The sequence below is a fragment of the Vitis vinifera genome, chromosome 9 (genome assembly GCF_030704535.1).
Source record: "Vitis vinifera cultivar Pinot Noir 40024 chromosome 9, ASM3070453v1".
Taxonomy (NCBI): domain Eukaryota; kingdom Viridiplantae; phylum Streptophyta; class Magnoliopsida; order Vitales; family Vitaceae; genus Vitis; species Vitis vinifera.
The window spans coordinates 8,834,136-8,859,652 of NC_081813.1; the positions used below are offsets into that span (position 1 = coordinate 8,834,136).

The 25,517-nt window shown below is 37.6% G+C and overlaps 1 protein-coding gene across 1 annotated transcript in view; it reads right to left on the reverse strand.

Annotated features, from left to right (window-relative positions):
* The window catches only part of LOC100249806 (uncharacterized), a 30,206-nt gene that overhangs the window by 988 nt on the left and 3,701 nt on the right, over window positions 1–25,517 (reverse strand). The window contains exons 2-9 of the mRNA XM_002268764.5: window positions 22,526–22,591; window positions 22,133–22,313; window positions 13,748–13,944; window positions 13,026–13,076; window positions 12,838–12,929; window positions 7,962–8,080; window positions 2,194–2,285; window positions 1,840–1,944 (exon numbers count right to left, since the gene is read on the reverse strand). Of these exons, the coding sequence (XP_002268800.2) occupies window positions 1,840–1,944; window positions 2,194–2,285; window positions 7,962–8,080; window positions 12,838–12,929; window positions 13,026–13,076; window positions 13,748–13,944; window positions 22,133–22,313; window positions 22,526–22,591 (903 nt within the window). The remainder of the gene's footprint in view (window positions 1–1,839; window positions 1,945–2,193; window positions 2,286–7,961; window positions 8,081–12,837; window positions 12,930–13,025; window positions 13,077–13,747; window positions 13,945–22,132; window positions 22,314–22,525; window positions 22,592–25,517) is intronic.

Sequence of the window (25,517 nt, forward strand, 5' to 3'; positions counted from 1 at the left end):
CTGAAACCTCCCACAAACCCTTCACCATTTGAGTCAAGCCTCTAGGCAGGCCAAACTGCAGTAATGACTAAGATAGAATGTCAGTTACTAGTCTAAGCTTATGATTAGATAGAGGTTTGTTCTTCTGCTCCTTCATTGACATACTTGTCAGTTACATATTCATATCCAATGCAAGTTCTCACATATTTCGAAGTATTTATGTAACATAAATGACCACAAATTGCATTGTTGATACCAAAGGGAAATGTCAGGTCTATTAACCTCACCATGCAAGATATTTACCTGGTCAACATTTAATGCTAGGTGTTGAGTTATTATCAAAAGGACATGGCATCTTACAAACTTTATAGTTAAATAATTTGTGATGAGATATAGTCAAATTAGAAAAATAAGAACGAAACAAGCAACTTGAAGGCAAAAAAAAAGACAGAAAATTGCCAAAACCATAACAGATCTGCCCTTGATCATGAGACCTTAGCTTGAGGCCATATTAGCATAGTTCCAAGAGATATTATAAAGTATTCAAGCATTGGCATGTTTTAGACAATAAAACAGCTACTCCAATGCTAGAGGTGGTTTGGCAACAATCTGTCATACTTCATCATAACTCCTGTCCACGGATGTTAGCATATAATCTATACAGCGATTTTGTGCTAAATACGCTGGATTTGGTTACAGAGACTATAACAAAGTTACCAATTTTTGAAGTGGAGTGTTTGTTAAAACCTTGTGAGATACAATACAACAAATGATATGATACAAAAATGTAATAATTTTTTTATGGAAATCTATACATGTCATATCTTATAAGTATATCTTCGGACACATATATCAGATACATGATACACAAATATGTGATACTATGATACAATGATTGATATATGTATATATATATATAGAACTATTTTCATAGTTTTTAAGGGAAAATCAAATTTAAAAAAAAAAATTCTTAAAAGGTTTATTATATTAATTATTTAAAATGAACTTTAAGATTAGAGATTGATCATAAAATAAATGGTGAGGGAGAGGGAGAGGGAGAAAGAGAGTGAGGGAGGGAGGGAGGGAGGGAGAGAGTGAGAGGGAGGGAAAGGTAAAATAATTCTACATAAGAAAGATTTATATTTGTTGTCAAAGGCACACATGAAATGTTGAAGGTTAAATAAATTTATTCTTGAATGAATATTAGAGAATTGTCATTTGACTTATTAGAATATTGACATTAAAAATGATGATGATTGATGATAAAAAAACTTTCGATTAACATATTTTGCTTTTTGCATATACTTTTTTCAATGAGAGAAATGATCAGAAATATGGAAACTTGGAACATGGAGATGACACACAACACATAAATACATATGCCTAGCTACAATTTGGAACCAAAACTCAAAAAATAAAAATTGATGCCACTATAAGAACAAGGGAAAAGGCTAAAACCAGTATTGATTTGATGTAAACGAAGAAATCATAGCCAACAATTTTACAAATATTGTGCATACAAGCAAAGTTGACATAAGACTTTACTGGGTTGAAAATTATTCCTCTCCCCTCCCCTGGTAGATGAATCAGTTTTATTAGGTTATTTTCCTTTGAAAATAGTTTGATACAATTTCTAGTGTGTCATCTTAAGGCTAATGGTTCATCAAAAAAAGAAGGCTGTATAAGATTTTATAAGATGATATAGTATAGTGCAGCAACAAAAATAAAGATGTGATATCAATCAACTTGGAAGAGAATGAAATAATTTTAATGTAAGACAAATAACAGATCATTTTGTACCATCCAGAACCAAGAATTTTCAGATACCAACAAGTCCAAGATATATGGCATCAAACCCACCTGAAAGACAAACCTCTCATCCATACCCTGAACAGAAAGGAGACCTTTCATCCGATATATATCTTCACTACGTTCCAACAACAATGTACCCAACCATATGTTAGCCTGAAAAAAAAAAATAAGGAACCAACTCATCAGTCCAATATTATCAATATGTTATGTCCTGAGATAAGTAAAATCTGAATTGGAAAAAATGCCCCTCGAAAGAGCTTCCATGGAAAAGGAATAAATGATTTCTCATCATTCATAAACTGACATAGGTCAGGTCAAGGATATAAAAAATTTGGACCATAATTTTAGACGCAGTTATGAAGAACTTGCATATAAACTGCCTGCAAAAACACTAAAACCAACCTTCTCAAGGTCCAAGCTCCCTTCACAAACTATGCTGACTGAAGAAACACCTGGGTCATGAGTGTGATCATGGGAATGGTGATCATTGTGCTCTGCATGTCAATGTTGAAAACATCAATATTACTCATTACTGTCATTAGAAGTATAAGAGCCATAGAGATTTGTTGAATTAAGAACCCAACAATAGACCAGATATTCAGAATGCTATTTGTTCTTCCTTGTGGGACCTTGAATTATACTGTCTTGTGATAAACGGGCAAGTACAATTAAAAGCTTCGTTCAGCAATAGTTCATGGATATTATATCACAAACGAAGATTAAAACACAATGGCATCAAAAGTGAAACTTGAGTTGGGAGTTTCATACTTTTTGTTTCAGCTGACGAGATGTTTAGTTTTAACATCAAATGGAAATTGACAAATCAAGCACTCTACAGGATTGGGAGCAACGAATTCATCTGTCTAATTTATTTCTTACATGAGCTCTGAATAACTCCAATATTTTATTTTGTTTCTAAAGAAAAAATAGTACAGCATCCAAGATGCCCTAAGTAGCATTCTGAATGCTTGGGGATTCAGCAACCTATCCAGAATATGAGCACAGAATAATAACAAAACAGCTAACAGATGTCAAAAGTAATTGTTGATGTAAAATGAAATAACAAACACAAGACCTATACCAGATGGAAATTACTAGTTTATAGTAGGTGTGTAACTTGTAATTGGATTAAGAAACATAGAAGTGGGACAGAACAAATTAGAGAGTGAGGTAATAAATTTTGGTTGTTGTGCCAATCTGTATAATAGGCATAAGCCTAATGTGTATTTTAAAAAATATTAAATAATCTTCATCTCTGAGAGCGTCAAAACCAAGCAAAGGCATATCTTTGCGAGGATGAACACATGTTCCACTGCATACAAATTTTTATTAACTCATCATTTTGAGGTAGCATGATTGATTATTTTTAGGCATTTGGGTGTGTTCCCTACCTGTGAAAACTAATCCGTGTTTGTGTCTATCTTAATGTCAGATGAGTGACACTGCACGATTATATTAACCAGATCATTCTATTTTCTTTGTCTCTTGTTGGGGCAATAGTAAATCATTAGTTTCATTCATAATTAGAAAGTGAAGTGTTCAAACTCCCAAGAGCTGTACCCAACTTCAAGGTAAGATCTCCACCAGAGTTAAACACAATACTAAATGGCATGAGTTTTAATCATCTCCTTCTACATATAGAACAGCAGAGCCATGTCACCCCCCACACCCCACACCCTCCATTTGCATGCATATGTCCTACCAAACATCTTCTTTTTTTTTTTTTATAGGTATCCTAACAAACACATATTAACTTTCATAAATATTTGCCACATGATCTATGTACACATAAAAACATAGATCATTAGCAATCATTTAGTACAGATCTTTTTTGAGAATGAATGTCAGGGTGGGTCAGGGGGAAATGGAAGTATTTCTCCAGCTGCTAATTAATGATTATGCAGCATTCATGCTTCTATAAAAGAGTGGCTATTTTCTGAGGAGGTCGTCTTTTCAACCCTCTACAGTTTGTGTGGGGATAAAGCCCCTGGGCTTCGGCAATTTTGTTGGGATTTCATGAAAAGTAAGGTGATGGGCTTTTTCTGCAGAGTTCTATAAGTTAGGCTCTTTCAAAAGAAACTTAAATGCCACTTTTATAGTGTCACTCCCAAAAAAAGGAGGTGCAAAGATTTAAAGGATTTCAAATCAATTAGTTTGGTAGGGGGCTATACAACTTCTAGAAAAAGTCTTGGGTAATAAACTAAAAAGGTAGTGAGAAAAATGGATTCAAATTTTCAACATGTGCTTGTAGAGGGTAGACAAATTTTAGATGTGATCCTCATAGCAAATAAAGACATTGACTCAAGGTTGAAAACCATAGAGAGTGGGGTAATATGTAAACTGAATATCAAAAAGGCTTATGATCATAGCAATCAAGGTTTCTACTCGTGATCTTGGAAAAAACGGGATTTAATCCTAAGTGAACAAGATGGATCAAGTGGTGCATCTCCATGGCTTGCTTTTTTGTATTGATTAATAGAATCCCAATAGGATTTTTCTAGAGTTCCAGTGTTTGAGACAAAGTAACCCTCTTTCCTCTTATGATTTCATTTTGGCCACGGAGCCACTATCTTATATCTTGAACAGGGCAAAGGAAAGGATCTTTATAGCGAGGTTTTCAACTAGTGTCCCACCTATTATTTGTTTGTGATACCCTTATTCTACATAGTACCAGTAAGGAGCACATGGAGTATTTGAGCTAGGCATTCAAGTGGTTTTGAGGCAATCTTAGGTTTAAAAATTAATTTGGAGAAACTTGAGTTGATGCCAATTAAGGGGTTCCTAATATAGAGGACCTGGCTAGGGTTTTCGGTTGTAGAGTGGGTACTCTCCCGAAAAATTATTTGGGCCTTCTGTTGGGAGCTCCTTTCAAATCTCCTTGAGTTTGGAATGTAGTGGAGGAAGGATTTTAGAAACAGCTCCCCATGCAAAAGAGATAGTAACTATTGAAAGGAAGAAGATAACTTTGATAAAAAGCACCCTATCTAGTGTACCAATTACTACTCCTTATTTTTCATACCAAGAATGGCAATTTTAAGGTTGGGGTATATTTAAAGGGATTTCCTTTAGAGGGGAGGAGCACTTAAGAGAAAGCCACTTGCAGTCAGTGTATTGATCAACAATCTGCATAGAAAAGAGGGGTGAGGGCTTGAGTATTAGAAGTTTGTCCATTAAAAAGGAGATTCTTCTTAGTACATGGTGTTGGAGATTCACAATTGAAAGTGAATCCCTTTGGAAGCGGGTGATTACAAGAAAGCATGGGGAGCAAAAGGGCAGATGGTAAGTAAAAGAGTGAAGGAAGGGTAATAGGTGAGGTTATAGAAGACAATCAAAAGCAATGTTTTAAAAACCGGACCGGACCGGCCGGTCCAACCGGTTCAACCGTCTACCAGTCGCAATTCCGGTCCGGTTTACCCTATTAGACCGTTTTAACATTGAACCGGTCACGGACCGCCTAAACCAGCGGTCAGACCGGTGAACCGGTGGAACCGGACGGTTCTAAACGAACCGAACAGTCCAAGTTGGCCCATCATTTTGCAAGCATGAGGACCCCATTGTATAAAAACTTTAGGCAAAAAACCATACTAGGCCATGTCTTAGTATGACAAAGCCTATACCCATCCAAACTATTTAAGTGGGCTGAGTCTTGAGCCCACAAGATGGGATGATGTTGTGGCTTTCAATGAGGATACCTTTTATAGGCATCCTTTGCACCCTTATTTCTCTCAGAATCTGATATGGGATTGCAAACTAATATCAATGAAAAAAAATTAACAAATGCACCCAAGAGGATTTGAAGCTGGGACCTCAGGTTTTGTAAGTAAACTAGGACACCACTCGGCTACACACGATTTGTTATTTGATATGCCAAACAAAACAATATATATTGTATTTTAAATTTTTTTATAATATTAAATAAAAATAATATAATATTTTTTAAAATTATAAAATTAGTTAAAATTTTCATTTTTAATATATTCACATTTAAATATTATACACATTTCATTTAATATGATTTAATTTGATAATATCAAATATATAAAATAATATAATTGATTTTTAATTTATTCATATATATTTTAAAATTTTTATAATTATTTTTAATTTTAATAATATACAAATTACATATTTATGACGTCACCGGTTCGACCGCGGTTCAACCACCAGTGAACCGGTAACTTTTTCGGTTCAATGACCGGTCCGGTTCTGAAAACATTGATCAAAAGTGAGTGGGAGGTGTTTAACAATAAGATTTTATTTAGGGTGAGAAACAATTGAAGGGTGAAATTTTAGAAGGATAGGTGGTGTGGTGACAAATCCTTAGGAAAGGTCTTTCCTAAATTATTTTCAATAGCGATTGCTAAAGATGCATGAGTAGCCAAGGTGTGAGAGCAGAATGTGGAGGAAGATTGTTGGAACCCTAAGTTCACAAGACATTCACAATTAGGAGTTGGGTGAGGTGGAGACTTTTTTTAAGAGATACAAGCGCAAACAACATTAGGGATATAGAGGATAATATGATCTGGGAAATTCAAAGTGTGTCAAATTCACAATTAAATATCTATATTCCTCCTTGTCAAAGGGAGTAACAGAGGCTTTCCCCTCCTGCATTATTTGGAATCCACAGGTCCCATTATGCAGGGAAGAATGTTGACATTGAATCAACTTAGAAGGAGGGGTTGGAGGATGCTGAATGGATACTACCTATGTAAAGGGGAAGAAAAAATGAATTATCACATCCTTTTTCATTGTTCTAAAGTAGTTATACTATAACAGTTAACTTATGCTCTTTTCAGAGTGCAGTGGGTGATGATGTTCTCAGTTAGAGATGCCCTTCTATGTTGACATGGATCCTTTGTTGGGAAGAGGAAGAACACTTGGAGAGCAACTTCTATGTACTTATTTTGAGCAATATGAAATGAGAAAAATAGGAGAGCATTTGAAAAATAAAAAATGTGAATCAAGCAATCATTTATATCTAATTTTTTGGAGTCGGTTAAAGCATACATATACAATTGCTCATTATCAATGGTAAACTTCATTTATTAATTGAGCTCTAAGCAAGGCAAGAGTGCCGTTTTTTGTGTAACCCTTTGTTGTGTTTGGCCTTTTGGCAACTTGTATACACCATGTATGCTTTCATGCGCCCTTTTGTTAGGAGTTATGAATATAATTGATCTTTTCCTATCAAAGAAATAAAAGAGAAGAAGATCACAGTTGATATTTATCAGTTAAAAGATGAGTTTCCCCTCTTAGAAGCAGTCTATTTATTGCTTTCATTGCCTAGATGACATTATTGGAACATCAAATTTTTTATGGATATGCCTCTCTCATTGACTTAGTATTTAAAAATTGAAGACAGTTTTTTTGTATCAAGACCAGCTAGGGGAAAGTGGATATTCTTTCCCTGCCATCCAAAAGCTAAAATGGATAATAGCATGTGTTTGCCAGCATTAAGCAACCACTCTCCACAGTTAAATGCGTTTCATGAAACTCAGGGACCATATCATCATGTGGACTTTTAAGTGAACTTCTCTCTTATCACACCTCTTCAAATAGGTTTCATTTTTATGACTGATGTTAGCTGATTCAACTTTCAAGCATAAAAATGCTTGAGGGCCAATGCATAATTAGATAGGTACAATCTTATTCTATATTTTAGAAAATTCCTCACAACAAAAAAAAAAAAAAAAAAAAGGTTTGAGAATTGAAGATATTCTTTGGCAGCAAAAAATTAAATTATTTCAAATAGTTAGGAATTTTTTTTATTTTTTTTTTTGAAAAACCTTTATGCAATAACTTGATTCATTCATTGAGATCATCTCGTTCTAGTTTAAAAAACAACAAATTTCAGTATCAACATCCGTGCCCATCCAGTACACGTATAAACAAAACAGAGCAAGCTTTACAAGAGCAAAAATAGAAACAGGAGAGAATCCAAAAAATTCTAACAGGCAAGAAATCACAAACTACCTATGTGTCATGGACTATCTAATCTTTGCCAACAGATAACAGAAAGCCATCATTCACACACATTAAAAGCAGTAAGAAAACTAAATATAAATCACTATTGCTACATAACAACATGGCTGAAATCAAGAAGACAAAACTGGGTGGCATGCAAGAACAAACATCTTTTGCCTGGATACTGAAAAAATATTTAGAGTTACCATGTCTGTGGTCATGTTCATGATGATGATGATCATGGTGATCATGGTCATGATCATGATCGTGGCTGTGAGTGGCATGATCTTCCTTCACACCTTCTGAATTGACAGCACTCTCAATCCTGGCAAGGTTCCACCAGATGTTAGCTTACAACCCCAAGTCACAAAAAGATGCTCAAAAGGCCAGAAAGAGAGCAAAGAAGTCTTCATGAAGCCAAACAGTAAAGTACTTCATCTGTCAAGAGCATAGAACCGTTTCTTCTTTGTTGTTTCATTGTCCCTTTTTCATGGGTAAATCCCAATGCCAAAGGTAAATACATGAGGCCATAAGTAGACCAAAAAAAAAAAAAAAAAGATAAACAAAACAAAACCAAGCACACAAACAAACAAACACTGACACCAGCAGAGAAACTAAAATAAAACAGTAAAATGTGAGGTCAAGCTGCTCCTGCACAGAACAGGCAGAAATAAAAACCTACAAGGAAACTCTCTGGGCTACTGATGAGGATGAGATCCATAGAAATAAGGATTTGACTAGGCTATCCTTCCACTTTCGTACTCAGTAGACTTCTCTGTCATGTTAACTCCTTAAGGCACTAAAACAAACATAAGAGAGGAACTCTCCAACCTTTTTTTCTTTTTGCTTTTTTTGATAGGCACCCTCCGATCTTTACTCTCATTCTTGTTCAGGAACTTTCTTTACCACCAAGCAAGAATATTTTTACTCAGTCATGTTACACTCATATGGTCTGCTTCAATTGGCCATGGTAAGGATTTTACCCCAAGCTGCTTCTCACTCAAAAAATTAATTTGGAAGGAACAGCTGCCAACCAAACCTCAATAACATATTCCTGAAAAGCATATTAACAGAATCTTCTATCCATATTGAGCTTCCAACTGATAGTATCTTTTCTGGCTCTGCCCACCAATATCTCATATAGCAGACTCATAAACTCAACCAACTCCTCTAGCTACCAGCCCTTAAAGCTCCAAATGATAACAAGGGACTAGTGATTGCCAGTCCAGCCCTCACCAAATAATCACACATCATGTGTCCTCATTCAGCACAATACTAAACAAGTCCTGAAAAATATACATCAAGGTAGTATCCCCGCATGAAAAATTACAACAGTATCTGGCTCTTTTCCCATCAACTATTCAGAACTGAGTGAAACTGAGAATATCCATCTACCTGCTCCTAATTCCCAGCCATCAAGAGGATATATCAACTAAAACACTATTTCTATTCAAAAAGTTGGGAAACAAAATAAAATAAAATCCTATGTTCCAAGGGAACTTAATAAGGCCAGGGAACTATGATATGCAGAGAGAATTATGAACCTAATAAGAATCCAGATCAGGAGTTCTTTCAAGCATCAACAAGCTACTAAAACTCTATAGAGGACAGAAAACAGAAACCAAATAATAAACAGGGTAGATCCCTTGTTTAGCCAAAATGGGATACCACCAAAAAATATCCAAAATTGTTATGACATCCTGCCAAATTCTCCAAAGAAGCACCACCTAGGAGGCACAAGTGAGCCCATTGGATATAATCGTCCAAGAGAGGCATGTTTTTGTTCCTTTCAAGCTCCCACATCTGCTCGACAGCTTTTACCTTCATAGTGAAACTGATTTACCAATACCAAGCTGGAGATTGACACAAACTATTATGAGGAACAGAGTAACTAGAGTCTGCATCCATCTGCCAAAATACATTGTAGATGAAAATGGCGTTAACCAACTTCACTTCTCACCATAATGACAAATGTTAGATGACAAGCATCCACTTTGCCTTGCAAAAGGTTTTTTTTTTTTTTTTTTTTTTTGATAAGTAAAAGATAGAATATATTAAAAAGCGCTAGCACAATGGCACGGCAACGTACACATGGCGTATACCGTATAGGCCATAAGGCAAGAAAGAGAGGGGGGAAAATACCTACCCCCTGAAACAACCCATTGCTTAAAAACACTGCTCAAACCATAAAAGACCCCAAAAGCCTAACAAAAATCCACATGAACCTCCAGTATCCCAATCCCTGCAACCCAACTGGAAAAAAATAAAAGAACCTCGTACAGAAGGAGACTGTGATCCCACTGCCCCTCCCTCTTCCCTTTGCTGAGAGAGGTGAGCGATTAAAATTGACCAAGCGATCTAGTTTACAAATCTCTCTCTCCAATCAAGTAACCGGCAACAATTTCTTCTTTCCCCTCACAACCTTGCAGAAGGTTTGGTCAGCATCAACTATAAAATCAAAATGAAAAGATGATGCAATACCTCGAACCCAAATTTCTGGATTTCATGGTAAATTAATTACTTGGTTATGCTAATAATGAAGGATATATGTATTATGTAACTGTGGGGCCATAAAGAAGGGGGAATTTCTATCCTGAATTATTCAAGGTTATTACAGGATTTCTTTTAGATCAAGGCTAAGAAGAAATTAAATAAAACTTAAGAGGTACTTTGGCAAATCTGTCGGAATGTACAGAAAACCTAAAATGAGCTTAAGCAAAAATAGGGTCTTCAGACTCCTTAAAAGACAATTGTTCTGGGGAGAGAGAGAAAGAGAGAGAGAGAGGGAGGGAGAGACAGACAGACCGACAGAGAGAACTCACTTTCCTTGAGCATTATCAATGGACTTTGAGACATGGTAAGTAAACTAATTCCTTTCTTCATAATCCAGAGACCTAGAAGTCTTAGGTGGAGAAATCAACCATAGAAAAAGGTAGGAAACTCGCATGTCTAAAAAGTAAGAAAATAAGTTGAATTCAGTCCCTAGACCTAGGTCTCAAATCATTTATTCAGTGTTAATCCATGTTAATAAGACACCAAAGCCTTTAGTTATATATATGGGATGAAAATAACTTGATTTTGGACACTTGGGACATGAAATCAGATTCTTGGAACTGTAACTTGATTGGTGATCTAGAATTTTGTCCAGTTTGATTGAATGAGATGATGACCTGATATCAAGGAAGAATTTCAATGGATTGAACCAACGCTTCAATTAATGGACATGGAAAAAATCCACCATTACCAAAATGAGGACCTGAGATCAGAAATTGTGAAAGCATTTGTGAACTAAATTAGTTCTATGTCTAACTTTAAGGGAAAGGTCGCCCAGAGATAAAAGCAAGGGAAAATCCTTAGAATTGCAACTACAGTGAAGGGTAAGGGGTTGTAATATAGCTTGTTATTTTGGTAAGAACTTTTCTTTGAGAACACTGTGAAGGAAATCATATAGTTTAGCCTATTTTATTACATATGGAATTTTAATAACCTGAAAACGTACAACAAGCTACTTCTTTGAGCATGTGTTCTTGGCTTCTGAGAATATGTTTATTTGAACAAATAGCGTCAGAATCACTTGAATATGCTCTGTGTGGATTACCTGTTTCACCTTAGTGGGCAAGGGGAGAAAGGGGCAAGCTGCCAACCTTTACATCTCTTAATGGGGGTTACCATACATTGTGCCTAACCAATAGGTGGTAAATTATTGACCTAAGGCACCCATGCCGTGATCTGTTCAGGCACCATTTGTTATCAAACACTAGGCTAGCTACAGTATTTGATCCTAGCCAACAAGATGCTATTTTCTGGGCCTTTTATGTCCGTTAGGACTCAATGAATTGTAGTTAAGACCTTTTTATGGGTATTTGTCTTAAAAACTAGAGATTTTGAGAAAACATGATTTTTGGAATTATATGAACTTTAAACTCACTGAGAATTTGTTAAATTGCCTAGATGGCTGTGACATATGCTTTGAAAATCTATATCTGGCTAACAGGTTCTACTTCCACAAAAGGCCATGTCTTATTTTGGACACCATCTTGAACTGTTGTTTGCTCTACCCTGTTGGATTATTGTTTGTTAATGGGTTGCAGCCTCACCCCTGAAAATATTTTGTAATAAAGAGCAGTCAGGCAAGAAGTGATATGATGAGGAGTTGGGGTTAGTCACTGAGCAGGCTTCTGAGATAGGACTTGGGAGCTGCTCAACAAAAGGATTTGTGCTACCCATAATTTGGATTTTGGGATGTCTGTTTTAGTAATTGGATTCTGGAACTTTCGGATATTAGTTGTGGATGTTAATTATGAACCATCAACTATCTTGTTTATCCATGAAATAAATAATAAAGAGCATAAAATAAAAGGTATGCCTTCCTTGTGCCTTGGGCTCTGCCCAACTATGCCTAGGACCTCAAGTGACGCTTGCTTGAAGCAAAGCAAGGCACTTCACATGCACCTCCCTGTACCCTGGGCTTTTTTCGCTCCTGGACTTTCTTTAACAACTACAGCTTTCATGCATTACTGAAGAAGGAAATCAAATGGAAGCAACTTGAGGTACACCTCAAATACAACACTGCTCTCAAACTTCTTTCATCCACATGCAAATGACTCTTATCTGATGATTTCAATTAAGGATAGCTTTTTGATCAGTACTGAACTACTCTCAGAGAAAACTAAGTTTTTTACCAGATAATATTAAAGGATAAACAACTGTACAAAAATAGAGCATTCAGTTCATTTTATGTGATTAGGCCCTCTATAACCCCCTTCCTTCCTTTGAACAAAAGTGTATTAAGAAAAATGAAACACAAAGAAATGAAAAAGAAAGGAAAAGGGGGGGTGGTTTGGTTGGGGGGCGTGGGGTGGTGGTTGGCATGTGTGAAGAAATGAAAGCTATCAATGTAAAACAACTAAGCATATCACCAGTAGCAAGCAAATAGATAAAGCACAAATCAAAGATGGAATTTTTTTATCTTAAGTGCTAGAAATGAAAATACACTAAATCAACCGCAACCTAAGAAATAAGTTAGCTTATAGACAAGGGAAATGTTTAAGCCCTACAACAAAGAGAAGATAGAGAAATAACCTCTCCAAATCAAAGCCTCCTACTCCAAGTACATAATCCAAGTCAACTTTTCCAAACTCTGTCCGCTTGAGATGAGCCAAGCGATTTATATTCTGCTTTCAGCAAAAGTACCACACCACAGTCCAACACATCCAAAACGAAACAATAAGAAAAATGAAAGCCATCCAAGCAAGAAGCAAGGTACCAACCTTTATCCGCTGGACCAATGAAGCAATTTCTGGCTCACCAACAAGATCAATCTGGTGGCATCATGGTTAAGTAAATCAATCAGGCTTTAGGACAACAAATCGAACATCTGAAGTTAAATCTATCCTGGATCTTAGCATGATTTTCTGTACAACAACTTCTTGTTGCAGCGATTCTACAGAACTTTGGTACCATGAGATTCTTTAAATGGAAAAACCACATTGCACATGGTGACAAACCAGGCTGTTCATGAGCTGGGTTTGGGCTGTCTTATGACCAGAGAATATACATATAGGCTTTTCAAGAATCCTGATGCTTCAACTAGAGCAGATTAAGAAAATGGCGCCTATTTGTCTGTTTTGTTGTATTTGGGGAGAGCGAAATCGAAGAACCTTCCTAGAGGAAGAGATGTCAAATACGAGCTTGAGGAAACTTTTTCTTTGGTCCCTGCTTGAGTGGTCTCAACAATTTGTGGATTTGGACTTGGACTATCTCTCTTTTCGGAATTTGTTGGGTGATAGGGTTGTTGTTTAGCTAATCCTTATTAGACTTTATCTTTCTCTTGTTGCCATGTTTTGGGCCTTCTTTGTATACAGCCTGTGTACATAGGGAGCGTCCCCTGTTTTCTGGCATTTTTTAATCTAATGGTTCTCTTTGTCTATCAAAAAAAAAAAGGTCAAAGCTGAACTACAGAGCGCAACAAGATAAGAGTGTTCATATGTACCTTATTAACTATAATACGGTCAGCATAGGCAATTTGCTCTACTGCTTCATTGACCACTCCTTTAGGCTTAACCTCATCCAAGTGAAAATCAGCATGTTTAGCATCAACCAAAGTAACAACGCCATCCAGTTTGACATCATTGAAAATCTGATCCTCAGCATAAAATGTCTGAATGATTGGTGCTGGATTTGCCAATCCTGTGAAGTTGCAAACAAGATTCATGAATATAAAACCCAGAGAAATCCAACACATTTAGCTAGTCGAAATGCTACATATCTGTAAAGGAAGTGTATATACAACTCTATCATATGCCCTAAGACTTCATGATGTAGAACACGAAGTACAGGGAATAAAGTCAGATTGGGTGGTTTCTTGGTAAGGGAGGGAGTGGTTGTTTTTGGTTGTTCTCTCCCTTTAAAGTTGTACCTTTTGGCACCCTTTCTATACATCCTGAATACCTTGGTGTATAGCATCCTTATTTGATATTTATACCATTTACCTTTTTACTTATTAAAAAAAGGGACGGAAAAAAGTTTAGTTGTCTTAAAATTATCACTGTGGTTTCAAATCATACAAAGATTATGCAAGGCATTATGATTGTAAAGGAAGGAAATCCCTTTCAACATACCAAACATAGAGATAACATGGAGCAAAATGGATAGGAATGATGGAGTTGTATAAGAATTTCCATTCATACAAACAAAGAGGCATGAAAGCAGTGGAGCAAACCTCCAAGTTTGACTATCTTTGTATACAGATTGGTTTAATGAAGTAATGAATAAATGACATCTTACAACCAATGGATCCTAATCCAACCATTTGAGATGAAATGGGGTGGTTCATGTCAACCTAGAAGATACTTGAGAATATGCCTTGATGGCAAAAAACATAAAAAGGGTTTGGAGTTCAGTGAAAGAAAATCATATCTGGAAACCTAAATGGTGAGCCAGAGACTAATAAAAGTGTTGTTCAGTGAAAATAAAATTAGTTGGGGATTGCCATCAGTGACATGAATATTGACGTTGATAAGGAGTGGAAAAGGGAAGGAAATAGCAAGCCTGGAATGTCAAGCAACACTGCTTCAAGTTCCTCAAAACAAAGCAGAAAATTACAGATTTGATCATTTGCTTGTGCAAAAATGGGAGGCACTGCTTACCCATGTCCACAAAAAAGGGAGATAAGGAACAACAAGGGGCCAACATGATGAATATCATGATGAAGAGGACAAAACAATATTCTTCCAGTGCAAGGGGAGTCATTGGCTTTGCAATGATCAACGACATGCTGGAGGTTTAAGAAAGTTGGAGAAGACAATTCTTTTTGTGCTAGAGTCTTTTGTCATAGTAAGATATGCAATATTATTGTTGATGTCAGCAGCAGCCAGAACGTTGTTTCAGTGAAGGTTGTTAAAAAGTTGAGGTTGCCCATTTAAAAGCATCTTAACCTCTACAAGGTTACATGATTTCAAAATGGAAATAAAGCACCCTACTTCCTTTCATCTGGTTACATTTACTAGGTGATAATATAGATTTGTTTTTATAGGCAAAAGTGCAATAGATATATTAAAGAGCCAAAAAATGCTACACAAAGCACATAGGAAATATACATGTGCGCACCAAAGAAAAAAACACAAAAATCCTCCTCTTATTGGCAATCTAACCAATCAATAAAATCAATCATAGAGAAGGACTCTTGTCTTAGACCACCTTTGGTCCATTCTAAAAAGTTACATAAAAGAGAGAATTTTAGCTCTTGATCTAAAAGCTCAAAACAAAGAGGAGCTACATTCCACGCCTTCTTTCTCCTCTTCCCAATGGATCGGCTATGCCAGCTAAGTAGCGTTACTTAGACTAAGGTATGCGACACCCAAACCACTCCAGACAAGGAGAAGACTAACTATCATAACAAAATTGCCTCGGAACAATGAAGAAGGATGGGATCGCAAGATTCCCCCTCACCTTTACATAGAAAACATTTGTTCACCAAAGTCCAACCTCTCCTCTTCAAGGTGTCCATGATTAGAATCCTTTTCCAAGTTGCTTCCCAAACAAAAAAAAAAAAAAAACTGACTTTTATTGGAGCCCAAGAATTCCAAATAAGCCTTGCCGAGAAAGAATCTAAACCCCTCTGAACCATCCCATCATAGAAAGATTTAACTGAAAACTAGCCTCCCTTAGTAGCCATCCACACCACTTTGTCATTCACCTTCCTACTCACTGATTTACCATGCAAACGCAAAAGGAGTGCTTCAACACAACCTAATTCCCAATCTTGAAAATTCCTTACAAAATGAGGATTCCAATACCCCCTAAATTCAGCCTGCTTCCAAGCATCACATACCCAAGCCTTCTTTGAAGTGACTATAGCAAACAAAGAAGGGAAAGAGGTCCTCAAAGAGGTGTCCCCACACCAAATGTCCTTTTAAAATCTTACCCTTATTCCATTACCCAAAACATAGGAAATCTTGCTTTTGAAAGCTTCCCATCCTTTCCTTATAGCTTTCCACAATCCTATGCCATAACTGTCCCTTGCCTCCAAAGAGCACCAACCCCTTTCTTCTACCCCATACTTACCAATGATTACTTTCTTCCACAAGGGCTCCCCTTCTGACATGAACCTCCAACTCCATTTGCCTAATAGAGCCTTGTTCAAAATAGAAAGATTTTGAATGTCTGGCCCTCCTTCCACCCTTGGCTTACAAACTTTGCGCCAACTCACTAAGTGAAGCTTATTTTCAAGAGATCCCCCTCCCCAAAGAAAGTCCCTTTGAAGTTTTTCCAATCTACAACACATCTTTCTTAGAACAACAAAAATGGACATGAAATAAATGGTAGCCTAGACAAGGTACTTTTGTTAAGAGTTAAAGCAACCCCCCCCCCCTTTGGACAAGTATTGTCTCTTCCACTTTGCGAGCTTTCTTTGCATCCTCTCTTCCACCAAGTCCCACATTGTGGTCGATTTAAAGGTAGAACCCAAAGGAAGCCCAAGATACTTGGAAGGTAACAACCCCATTTTACATCCTAGAATATCCACCAACTCCTCCATTATAGGAACCCTTCCGGTTGAGATGAGCTCACCTTTTTCAAGGTTGATCTTAAGCCCAGAAATTGCTTTAAACCACATCAAGACCCAATGAAGATGCAATAGTTGGTCCTTATAGTCTCACAAAAAATCAATGCATCATCCGCAAACAAAAGATGAGACACCTCCACTCCCTCGCCACATCTGCCTCCCACCTTAAATCCTGAAAGAAAACCCCCCCTCCCTAGCTTTCTTAAGAAGAAAGCTAGGTGCCTTCATAGCCAAACAAATAAATAAGGAGACAAAGGATCCCCTTCCTTCAACCCTCTTGAGCTATGAAAAAATCAACAAGAGTCCCATTGATCAAAACTAAAAATTTGGCTGTAGAAGTATACCAATTAATCTACTCAATCCACTTATGACCAAAACCTATCTTATCCAAAACCGCAAATAAGAAGTTCCAATTTACATGATCATAGGCTTTTTCTCTGTCTAACTTACATAGAATGCCATTAGAACCACTCTTTAACCTCAAATCAATGGCTTCATTGGCAATAAGGACTACATTAAGAATTTGTCTCCTTTCAAAAAAGCATTCTAAGAAGAAAAGATGAACTTTCTCACCACTCTTTTAAGTCTATTTGCTAGAACCTTGGCCAATAATTTGTACAAGATCCCAACCAAGCTAATAGGCCTAAAATCCTTTAAATCATCTGCACCACCCTTTTTTGGGATTAAGACCAAAAAGGTAGCATTCAAACTTCTTTCAAACTGCCCAAGGTCAAAGAATTCCTTAAAGAAGCCTAACACATCACCCTTGACAAAGTCCCAACAAAGATGCCAAAAACCCATGGTAAACCCATCAGACCTGAAGCTTTATCCCCATTCAAAGTTGATAGAGTTGAAAAGACTTCCTCCTCAAAGAAAGGATGCTCCAAAGTCCTCGCCTCCTCCCGAGTCAAAGACTCAAAAGACAATCCATTAATGTTAGGTCTCTAGTAACTGTTTTCAATAAAGAGATGACTAAATGCATTGATCACCCCTCCTTAATCTCCTCCTCACCAGACAACCAGTTCCCAGCCACCCTTGTTATCACCTAGTAATGATAATACAAATCATAAGCCTTATTATCTATATTATCATTACTAGGTGATAATATAGATCATAAGGCTTATGAATGCTTGTCTCATGCTATTGAGATGGATGTAGGACAAAGATGCACCTCTACACTAAAGCCAATGTGCATTCATTATGAATAAACAGGCAAAGTTAACTTTGTACACTCCAAAGGAGAAAGTCACTCTTACCTCTAAAAGCAACAAAGCTAATAGGATTTTTTCCTGTGAAAGATGTTTCCACGCAATTGGTGAAAAGTGTGGGAGTAGGAAGATTTCTTAATTGGGCTTCAGTGGACGCAAGGGGCACGGCAAGAGGGCTCCTTCTCATATGGGATAACAGAGTCTTGGAGAATTTGGAGGTAGAAAGTGGGGGGTACTCCATCTCTGCTCGTTTTAGAAACTGCAGTGACGGATTCTCTTGGATCTTCTCTAGAGTGTACGGGCCAGTGATAGGTAGTGAAAAGGAAGACTTTTGGGAAGAGCTTGGAGCCATCCGTGGCCTCTGGGAAGACCCTTGGTGCATAGGAGGGGATTTTAACGCTGTTAGATATCCAGAGGAAAGAAGAAATGCCCCTAGACTCACAGCCGATATGAGGAGATTTTCAGAGGTGATCGGGGAGCTGGGGCTGAGGGATATCCCACTGGCTGGAGGCCCTTTCACTTGGATAGGGGGCTTGAACTCTCAAGCTGCCTCTAGATTGGACCGTTTTTTAATCTCTGACCAATGGGAGGACCACTTCTCAGCCATCTCACAATCTGCTCTCCCTCGCCTGGTCTCTTACCACAGCCCCATTATTCTAGAAGCTGGGGGTTTCTCTTCAGGCAAAAGCCCCTTCCGCTTTGAAAATATGTGGCTGAAAATTGATGGTTTCAAAGACCTAGTAAAAAGCTGGTGGAATGGATATTCGGTTGAAGGCTATAGCAGCCACTGCATCGCTGAGAAGCTCAAAGCTCTTAAGAAGGACCTGAAAAAATGGAACAAGGAGGTGGTAGGCAACGTCTCTTTCAATAGAGCAGAGGCCTTCTCCCGCTTGCAACAGTGGGAGGCCAAGGAGAATGAGAACACTCTTACTCCTGAAGATCTAGAGGCTAAAAATCTGGATCTTGAGGAATATAAGAAATGGGCCCTTCTAGAAGAAACTTCTTGGAGACAGAAGTCAAGAGAAATCTGGTTAAGAAAGGGTGATAAAAATACCAAGTATTTCCACAAAATGGCCAATGCTAGGGCAAGGAGGAATTTCCTATCCAAAATTAAAGTAAACGGGGTGAATCTCTCATCCTTGGCAGAGATAAAAGAAGGTGTTTGCAATGCCTACCAAACCCTTCTCTCTGATCCTGGGGATTGGAGGCCTAGTATAAATGGCCTTAGCTTCAAGGAGCTGGGAGAAGGCTTGGCCAGCAGCCTAGAAGTTATGTTTTCTGAGGAAGAAATTTTCACAGCCCTAAGCAGTTTTTGTGAAGACAAAGCCCCAGGTCCGGACGGCTTCACAATGGCCTTCTGGTTATTCTGTTGGGACGTTGTTAAACCAGAAATTTTAGGCCTCTTTAGGGAGTTCTACCTCCATGGGACCTTCCAAAGAAGCTTAAACTCCACGTTCCTCTTGCTCATTCCTAAGAAGAAGGGGACCGAAGATCTAAAAGATTTCAGACCAATCAGCCTGGTAGGGAGTGTGTACAAATTGCTTGCCAAAGTCCTAGCCAATAGACTGAAAACAGTGATGGGGGAGGTGATTTCTGATTCTCAGCATGCTTTTGTCCATGGGAGGCAGATTTTGGACGCTGTTCTTATTGCTAACGAAGCCCTTGATTCTAGATTGAAAGACAACATCCCGGGTCTCCTTCTCAAGATGGACATTGAGAAGGCCTTTGACCATGTCAAATGGAACTTTCTTATGGAGGTGATGTCCAAGATGGGATTCGGGCACAGATGGATTGATTGGATAAAATGGTGTTGCTCCACGGCTTCCTTCTCGATCCTTATCAATGGAAGCCCCTCGGGCTTCTTTCGTAGCTCTAGGGGACTGAGACAGGGCAACCCTCTATCCCCCTATCTTTTCCTTTTGGCCATGGAAGCTCTTAGCCAATTGTTGTCCCGTGCAAGAAATGGAAACTTTATTTCCGGTTTCAGAGTGGGAGGAAGAGGAAGTGAGGGGCTGTTCGTGTCCCATCTCTTGTTTGCCGATGACACCTTAATTTTCTGTGACGCCGATGCAGATCAGTTGCAATACCTTAGCTGGACCTTCATGTGGTTTGAGGCGATTTCAGGTTTAAAAGTCAATCTGAATAAAACAGAGGCCATCCCAGTGGGGGAAGGCATTCCTATGGAGACTCTTGCGGCGGTCTTGGGTTGTAAGATAGGGAGCTTAACTACATCCTACTTAGGTCTTCCCCTTGGAGCCCCCTACAAATCCATTAGGGTGTGGGATGCAGTGGAAGAAAGATTCAGGAAAAGGTTATCTCTCTGGAAAAGGCAATACCTCTCCAAAGGTGGCCGTCTTACCTTGCTGAAAAGCACCCTCTCAAGCCTCCCAACCTACTTTCTCTCTCTCTTTGTGATCCCTAAGAGAGTGTGCGCAAGGCTTGAAAAGATCCAAAGGGATTTCTTATGGGGCGGTGGAGCCTTAGAGAATAAACCTCACTTGGTGAGTTGGAAGGTTGTTTGTGCCGATAAAAAGAAAGGTGGCTTGGGCATTCGTAGTCTAGCTACTTTTAACAAGGCCCTTTTGGGGAAATGGTTGTGGAGATTCGCTAATGAGAATGAGCCCCTATGGAAGCAAATTATCCTTAGTAAGTATGATCTTCAAGAGGGAGGATGGTGCTCCAAAGATGCAAGAAACCGGTATGGGGTGGGGGTCTGGAAGGCCATCAGAAAAGGTTGGGAGAATTTTCGTTCTCATTCCCGCTTCATCATTGGGGACGGCACCAGAGTGAAGTTTTGGAAGGATTTGTGGTGTGGAAATCAATCTCTAGAGGAAGCTTTCCCCATCTTGTTTAACCTCTCTGTCAACAAAGAAGGATGGGTTGCTGAGGCTTGGGAGGAAGACGAAGGAGGAGGTAGCTGGGGGCTTCGTTTTAACAGACACCTTAATGATTGGGAGGTGGGAGAAGTCGAAAGCTTATTAAGCAAGCTTCTTCCCTTGACCATTAGAAGAGGTGTGGAGGATTTGTTCCGGTGGAAAGAGAACAAGAATGGAACCTTTTCTGTCAAGTCCTTTTATAGCTCATTCTCAAGGGATACCAAACCCCCCTTCCCGGCTAGAACTATTTGAACGCCTTGGGTTCCAATTAGGGCTAGTTTCTTTGGTTGGGAGGCGGCTTGGAATAGGTTGCTCACCACGGACCGCCTGAAGAGAGTTGGTTGGAGCATCCCCAACAGATGCTTTTTGTGTAAATATAAGGAGGAAACCACAGATCACCTTCTACTGTTTTGTGAGAAAGCCAGAATGTTATGGCTCCTAATTTTCTCCCTGTTTGGGGTGCAATGGGTGATGCACTCCACTGTGGAAAAAACACTCCTAGGTTGGCATGGTTCCTTTGTGGGCAAGAAAAGGAAGAAAGCTTGGAGAGCTGCCCCCCTCTGCTTGATGTGGACCATTTGGAGAGAAAGAAATAGGAGAGCATTCGATGATATGGAGAGGAACGATCAAGACATTAAATCCATTTTTTTGTACACTTTTGTGAATTGGGCTAGGGTGTATATAGAGGAACATACTCTGTCTTTGATAGATTTTGTAGACTGGCTAGCCACCAAGGGTCATGTTTGTTTTGTCCCTTTGTTTTTTGCTTCTTTGTCTTTGGTATACTCCGTGTATGCCTTTTCTCTAGCCTCTGGCTCTTAATGAAATCTATTTACCTATCAAAAAAAAAAAAAAAATAGGATTTTTTCCTGCTTAAGAGTTTGAAACTAACGGTAGGAAAAACAAGGATTATGGATGTGCTGTTACAGAGGACTGTAAAACATGGCCAACTTATAAATTTTCATGATTGTCCACAGGAAATCAGCTCCTATTGAGGGACTCCAAGGAGCCAGTTAGTGATGCTTTGCTTGTTTCTCTTTGTAAGGTGCCTTGTTAATAAATTATATTTTGCCCAAGAAAAAAAATGCAAAACCAACAGGCTTTTACAATTCTCTTATAGATTTGTTCTCACTTTTTCCTTCCTTGCAAGCATCAAAAGAGAACATGTGGTAATTGCAGACTCCAAAGCATACATTAACTTAATAAAGTTGTTTGAGAAAAATACCTACCTGTAGTCTCTATAACAATATGATCAAATTTCCCTTTCTTTTTATTGACCAATTCTGAAATCATCCTAACAAGATCACCCCTCACAGTGCAGCAGAGACAACCATTATTGAGCATAATTATGTCCTCTGCCCCAGTAGTCTTTGCAGCAACTAGAGAACCATCGATGTCGACTTCACCATACTGCAAAGTCAACAAAAGGATGTGAATTTAGATAACCCATTTCGATGATGGCACCACAAGCACCAGGTCTTAATTAACTAGTAAATTTTTAAACAAGATGAGCTTGAAAACTATCACAGTTTTCAGCAGAAAATCCCAAATCATTTTATTCCAATCCACATAAAAGCTGAATAAATTCATCACAATTGAGCAATTGAAGATTGATTCCATACCTCATTTTCAATCACTGCAATGCGTTTCCCGTGATCAGCAGTTAATATATGGTTTAGTAAAGTAGTCTGTTCAAAACCATAGAGAAACAGATCAATATTATTGACTGGTTTTTTTCCCCAAAAAAAAAAAAGGAAATAATTCTCTAAAAGAATCGACAGAAAGAAATAAAGAGAAAATGCTAACCTGAAAAAAGAATGAGAAAAGAACCTATCGCTCATTTTTTTAAGCGTTTTTTCATATGTTTTCTCCAGTTTTTTCAGGGAGTCAAATAGATTAGGGGAAGTATCATCTTTAAATTCTTGATAGATATTTCATTGTGAAACTTGGGGCAAATTTGAATAAATTCACTCTCATAAAATAATATCCTTTCCCCTCTAGTCCACAATATGTTCAAAAAATATTTCTAGGGAAAACTAAAGTTATGGCTATGTTTGGGCACTGTTGTCAAGAACAGTTTTTTATTTTTGAGAACAAAAAAACATTAAAACACCTTTGGTTGTCAATTGTTCCCAAACGTGTTTTTGAGGATTGTTTTGAAAATAGATTGTTTTCTAATAACATATTTTAATTGTTTTCAGTTGTTTTTGGGGGTTGTTTTCTAAAGAATGATTGAAAATAAAGCATGCCAAATAAAAATTATTCTTAAGAGATACTTAGAAACAGAAACCAAGTTGAGAACATTTCAAATTCCTAGACAAACTTTTGTTCTAGAAAATATCAGAGAAGTGAAAACATTCCTAAATAGACATTATATTTCCAACAAAAAGATTCACATTTTTAATGGAAATTCATAGAGAACATTTTGGGTTAAGTTGCAAAGGAAGTGGACACCCTAATATCTTGTATTTAAACTGTCAAGAGCAAGTCCAGTGCTACTCAAGGTCTCAAACACTAGAAAAATGTCACATGACAATCCTACTTTTTTTCAACCTCAAACAGTATCATCCTATCCAAAAACTACTTAAAATAAATTTCTCCTAGAAAATCTTAGCATAAACTATCTTTCTTGATATAAAGAGAAACCTAAAAGACTCCCTAGAAATTTTCTAGAGCAATCCAAAACTCTTATTTGAAAGCCACTACAAATACTATAAACCTAAATTCTATTGAATATAAAAAAAAAAAAGGAAGACAAAAACACAAGGAGTGCAAGAAGAGTAAAATCGAATGCATTTGAGGTAAAAGCAATATGTTCATTAAATGATAGGCAAAAGCAATATGTTGATTAAATGAACAAAGCCTAACAAACGGACGCACTAAAGTATACACAATGTATACAAGGGCATCAAAAGGCCCCACGAGGTCATAGTAAAGACAAAAAACAACTACCAGCCACAACCTAAAGCTCAACCAATCAATAAAGTCCAACATGAACAAAGTGTAATCTCCTATATACACCTTCAACCATCCCAAAAATTAAACATAAACACTGTTTGATAGCTCGCTTTGCTTTGTCAATATTTTCAAAGGCCCTCCAATTTCTCTCCTTCCAAATGGTCAAAAAAAAAGAATAAAGGAGCAAATCTTCAAGATTTCTTCCTCTTTTTCCCAACAAAGGAGCCATGTCAGCTCAAGAGTGCTTTCCTTACTAAGGATTGCATCACCCACTCCATTCCAAACAGAGTGTAAATTATCTACCATAAGCTGACTACTTTTGAAGAGTAAGGAGAATGTGGTCAAGTATTTCTTACTTCTTCTATACTCAGCTAAAGAGTACTTTCCTTACTAAGGATTGCATCACATACTCTATTACTGAGTGTAGGATCAACTACCACAAGATGACTACTTTTGAATAATAAAGGAGAATGTGGTCAATTGTTTCTTACTTCTCCTATGCACATGTTGCATCTATTCGGAATTTTCCACCCCCTTCTTTTGAGTTGATCCACTACCAAAATTCTTCCCCACCCATTTTCCCAAGCAAAAAATCTAACTCTTAGTGAGATCCAAGGGTTCCATACAGGATAGGAAGGGAAAGCCTCCATTCTACCACAATGGTACACTACAAAACTCCTCATAGAGAGCATTTCCTTGTATGCAACAAGGAAGAGGATCTCACATTCAGTTCTATTTGTCTTTTTTTTTTTTTCTTTTTCTTTTTTTATAGGTAAGTTCTATTTGTATTATTTTCCAAGTTACAATGCCACATTAGCAAGAAGAAAAAGGATTGAGACAGGGCAACTAATGGGCCACATTCAGCAGTCAACAAAAATCAGCTTCATCTTATATAGAGTAGTTTTGGTAGTAACCCTGTTTGTGAGACAATGAAGAAATATTTCAAAGTTAGCACATGCAATATGGAAACTCAGAAAAACTAAAAATAATTGGAAATGATTATTTGGAACTTTTAGAAGACTTTCTACAAAATCCAGCGAAAACCAATAAACAACATGCTTCAAAATCTATCTTTTATGTTTATCAAGTCTTTTTCTCATAATTTTTCATAAACATTCTCTGAAATTTCTCAAATCATTCTTAAGTTTACAATTTGATTGAATCTAATAATAAATACCGGAATGATTTTGGTTCTATAATGACTTTTGCCTAAAGTTTACATTCACCATATGGCCTTTTCATAGTGCACATTTGCTTCATAAGATTCACACAAAGTCTTCCAACACATTTCTATTAGCTTGTAAATAATTTTCCTGTTCACATAGTCCATAAATTTTTCAGACTGCGCTGTTCTTTTGACAGGCAAATTAGAGATATATTAGATAGATACCAAACAAAAGACGGGTACTATGCAATGTAAACAGGGAGTATGCAAGGCACACACAAATGTGACAACTCAATATTTAAATAAATAAAACAATAGGTGTGCTAGCATTCTGAAGAAATTGGCATAGAAAAAATACCCATCTTCCAAGAAACCCATGATCAAGCATAGACAAGGTCTTTCATTGCTAATTCTGACCGATCCTCCAAACCCTCAAAATTCCTCTTATTATGCTCTTTATATATGCATCAGACAAGAAAACAGCGCCACTT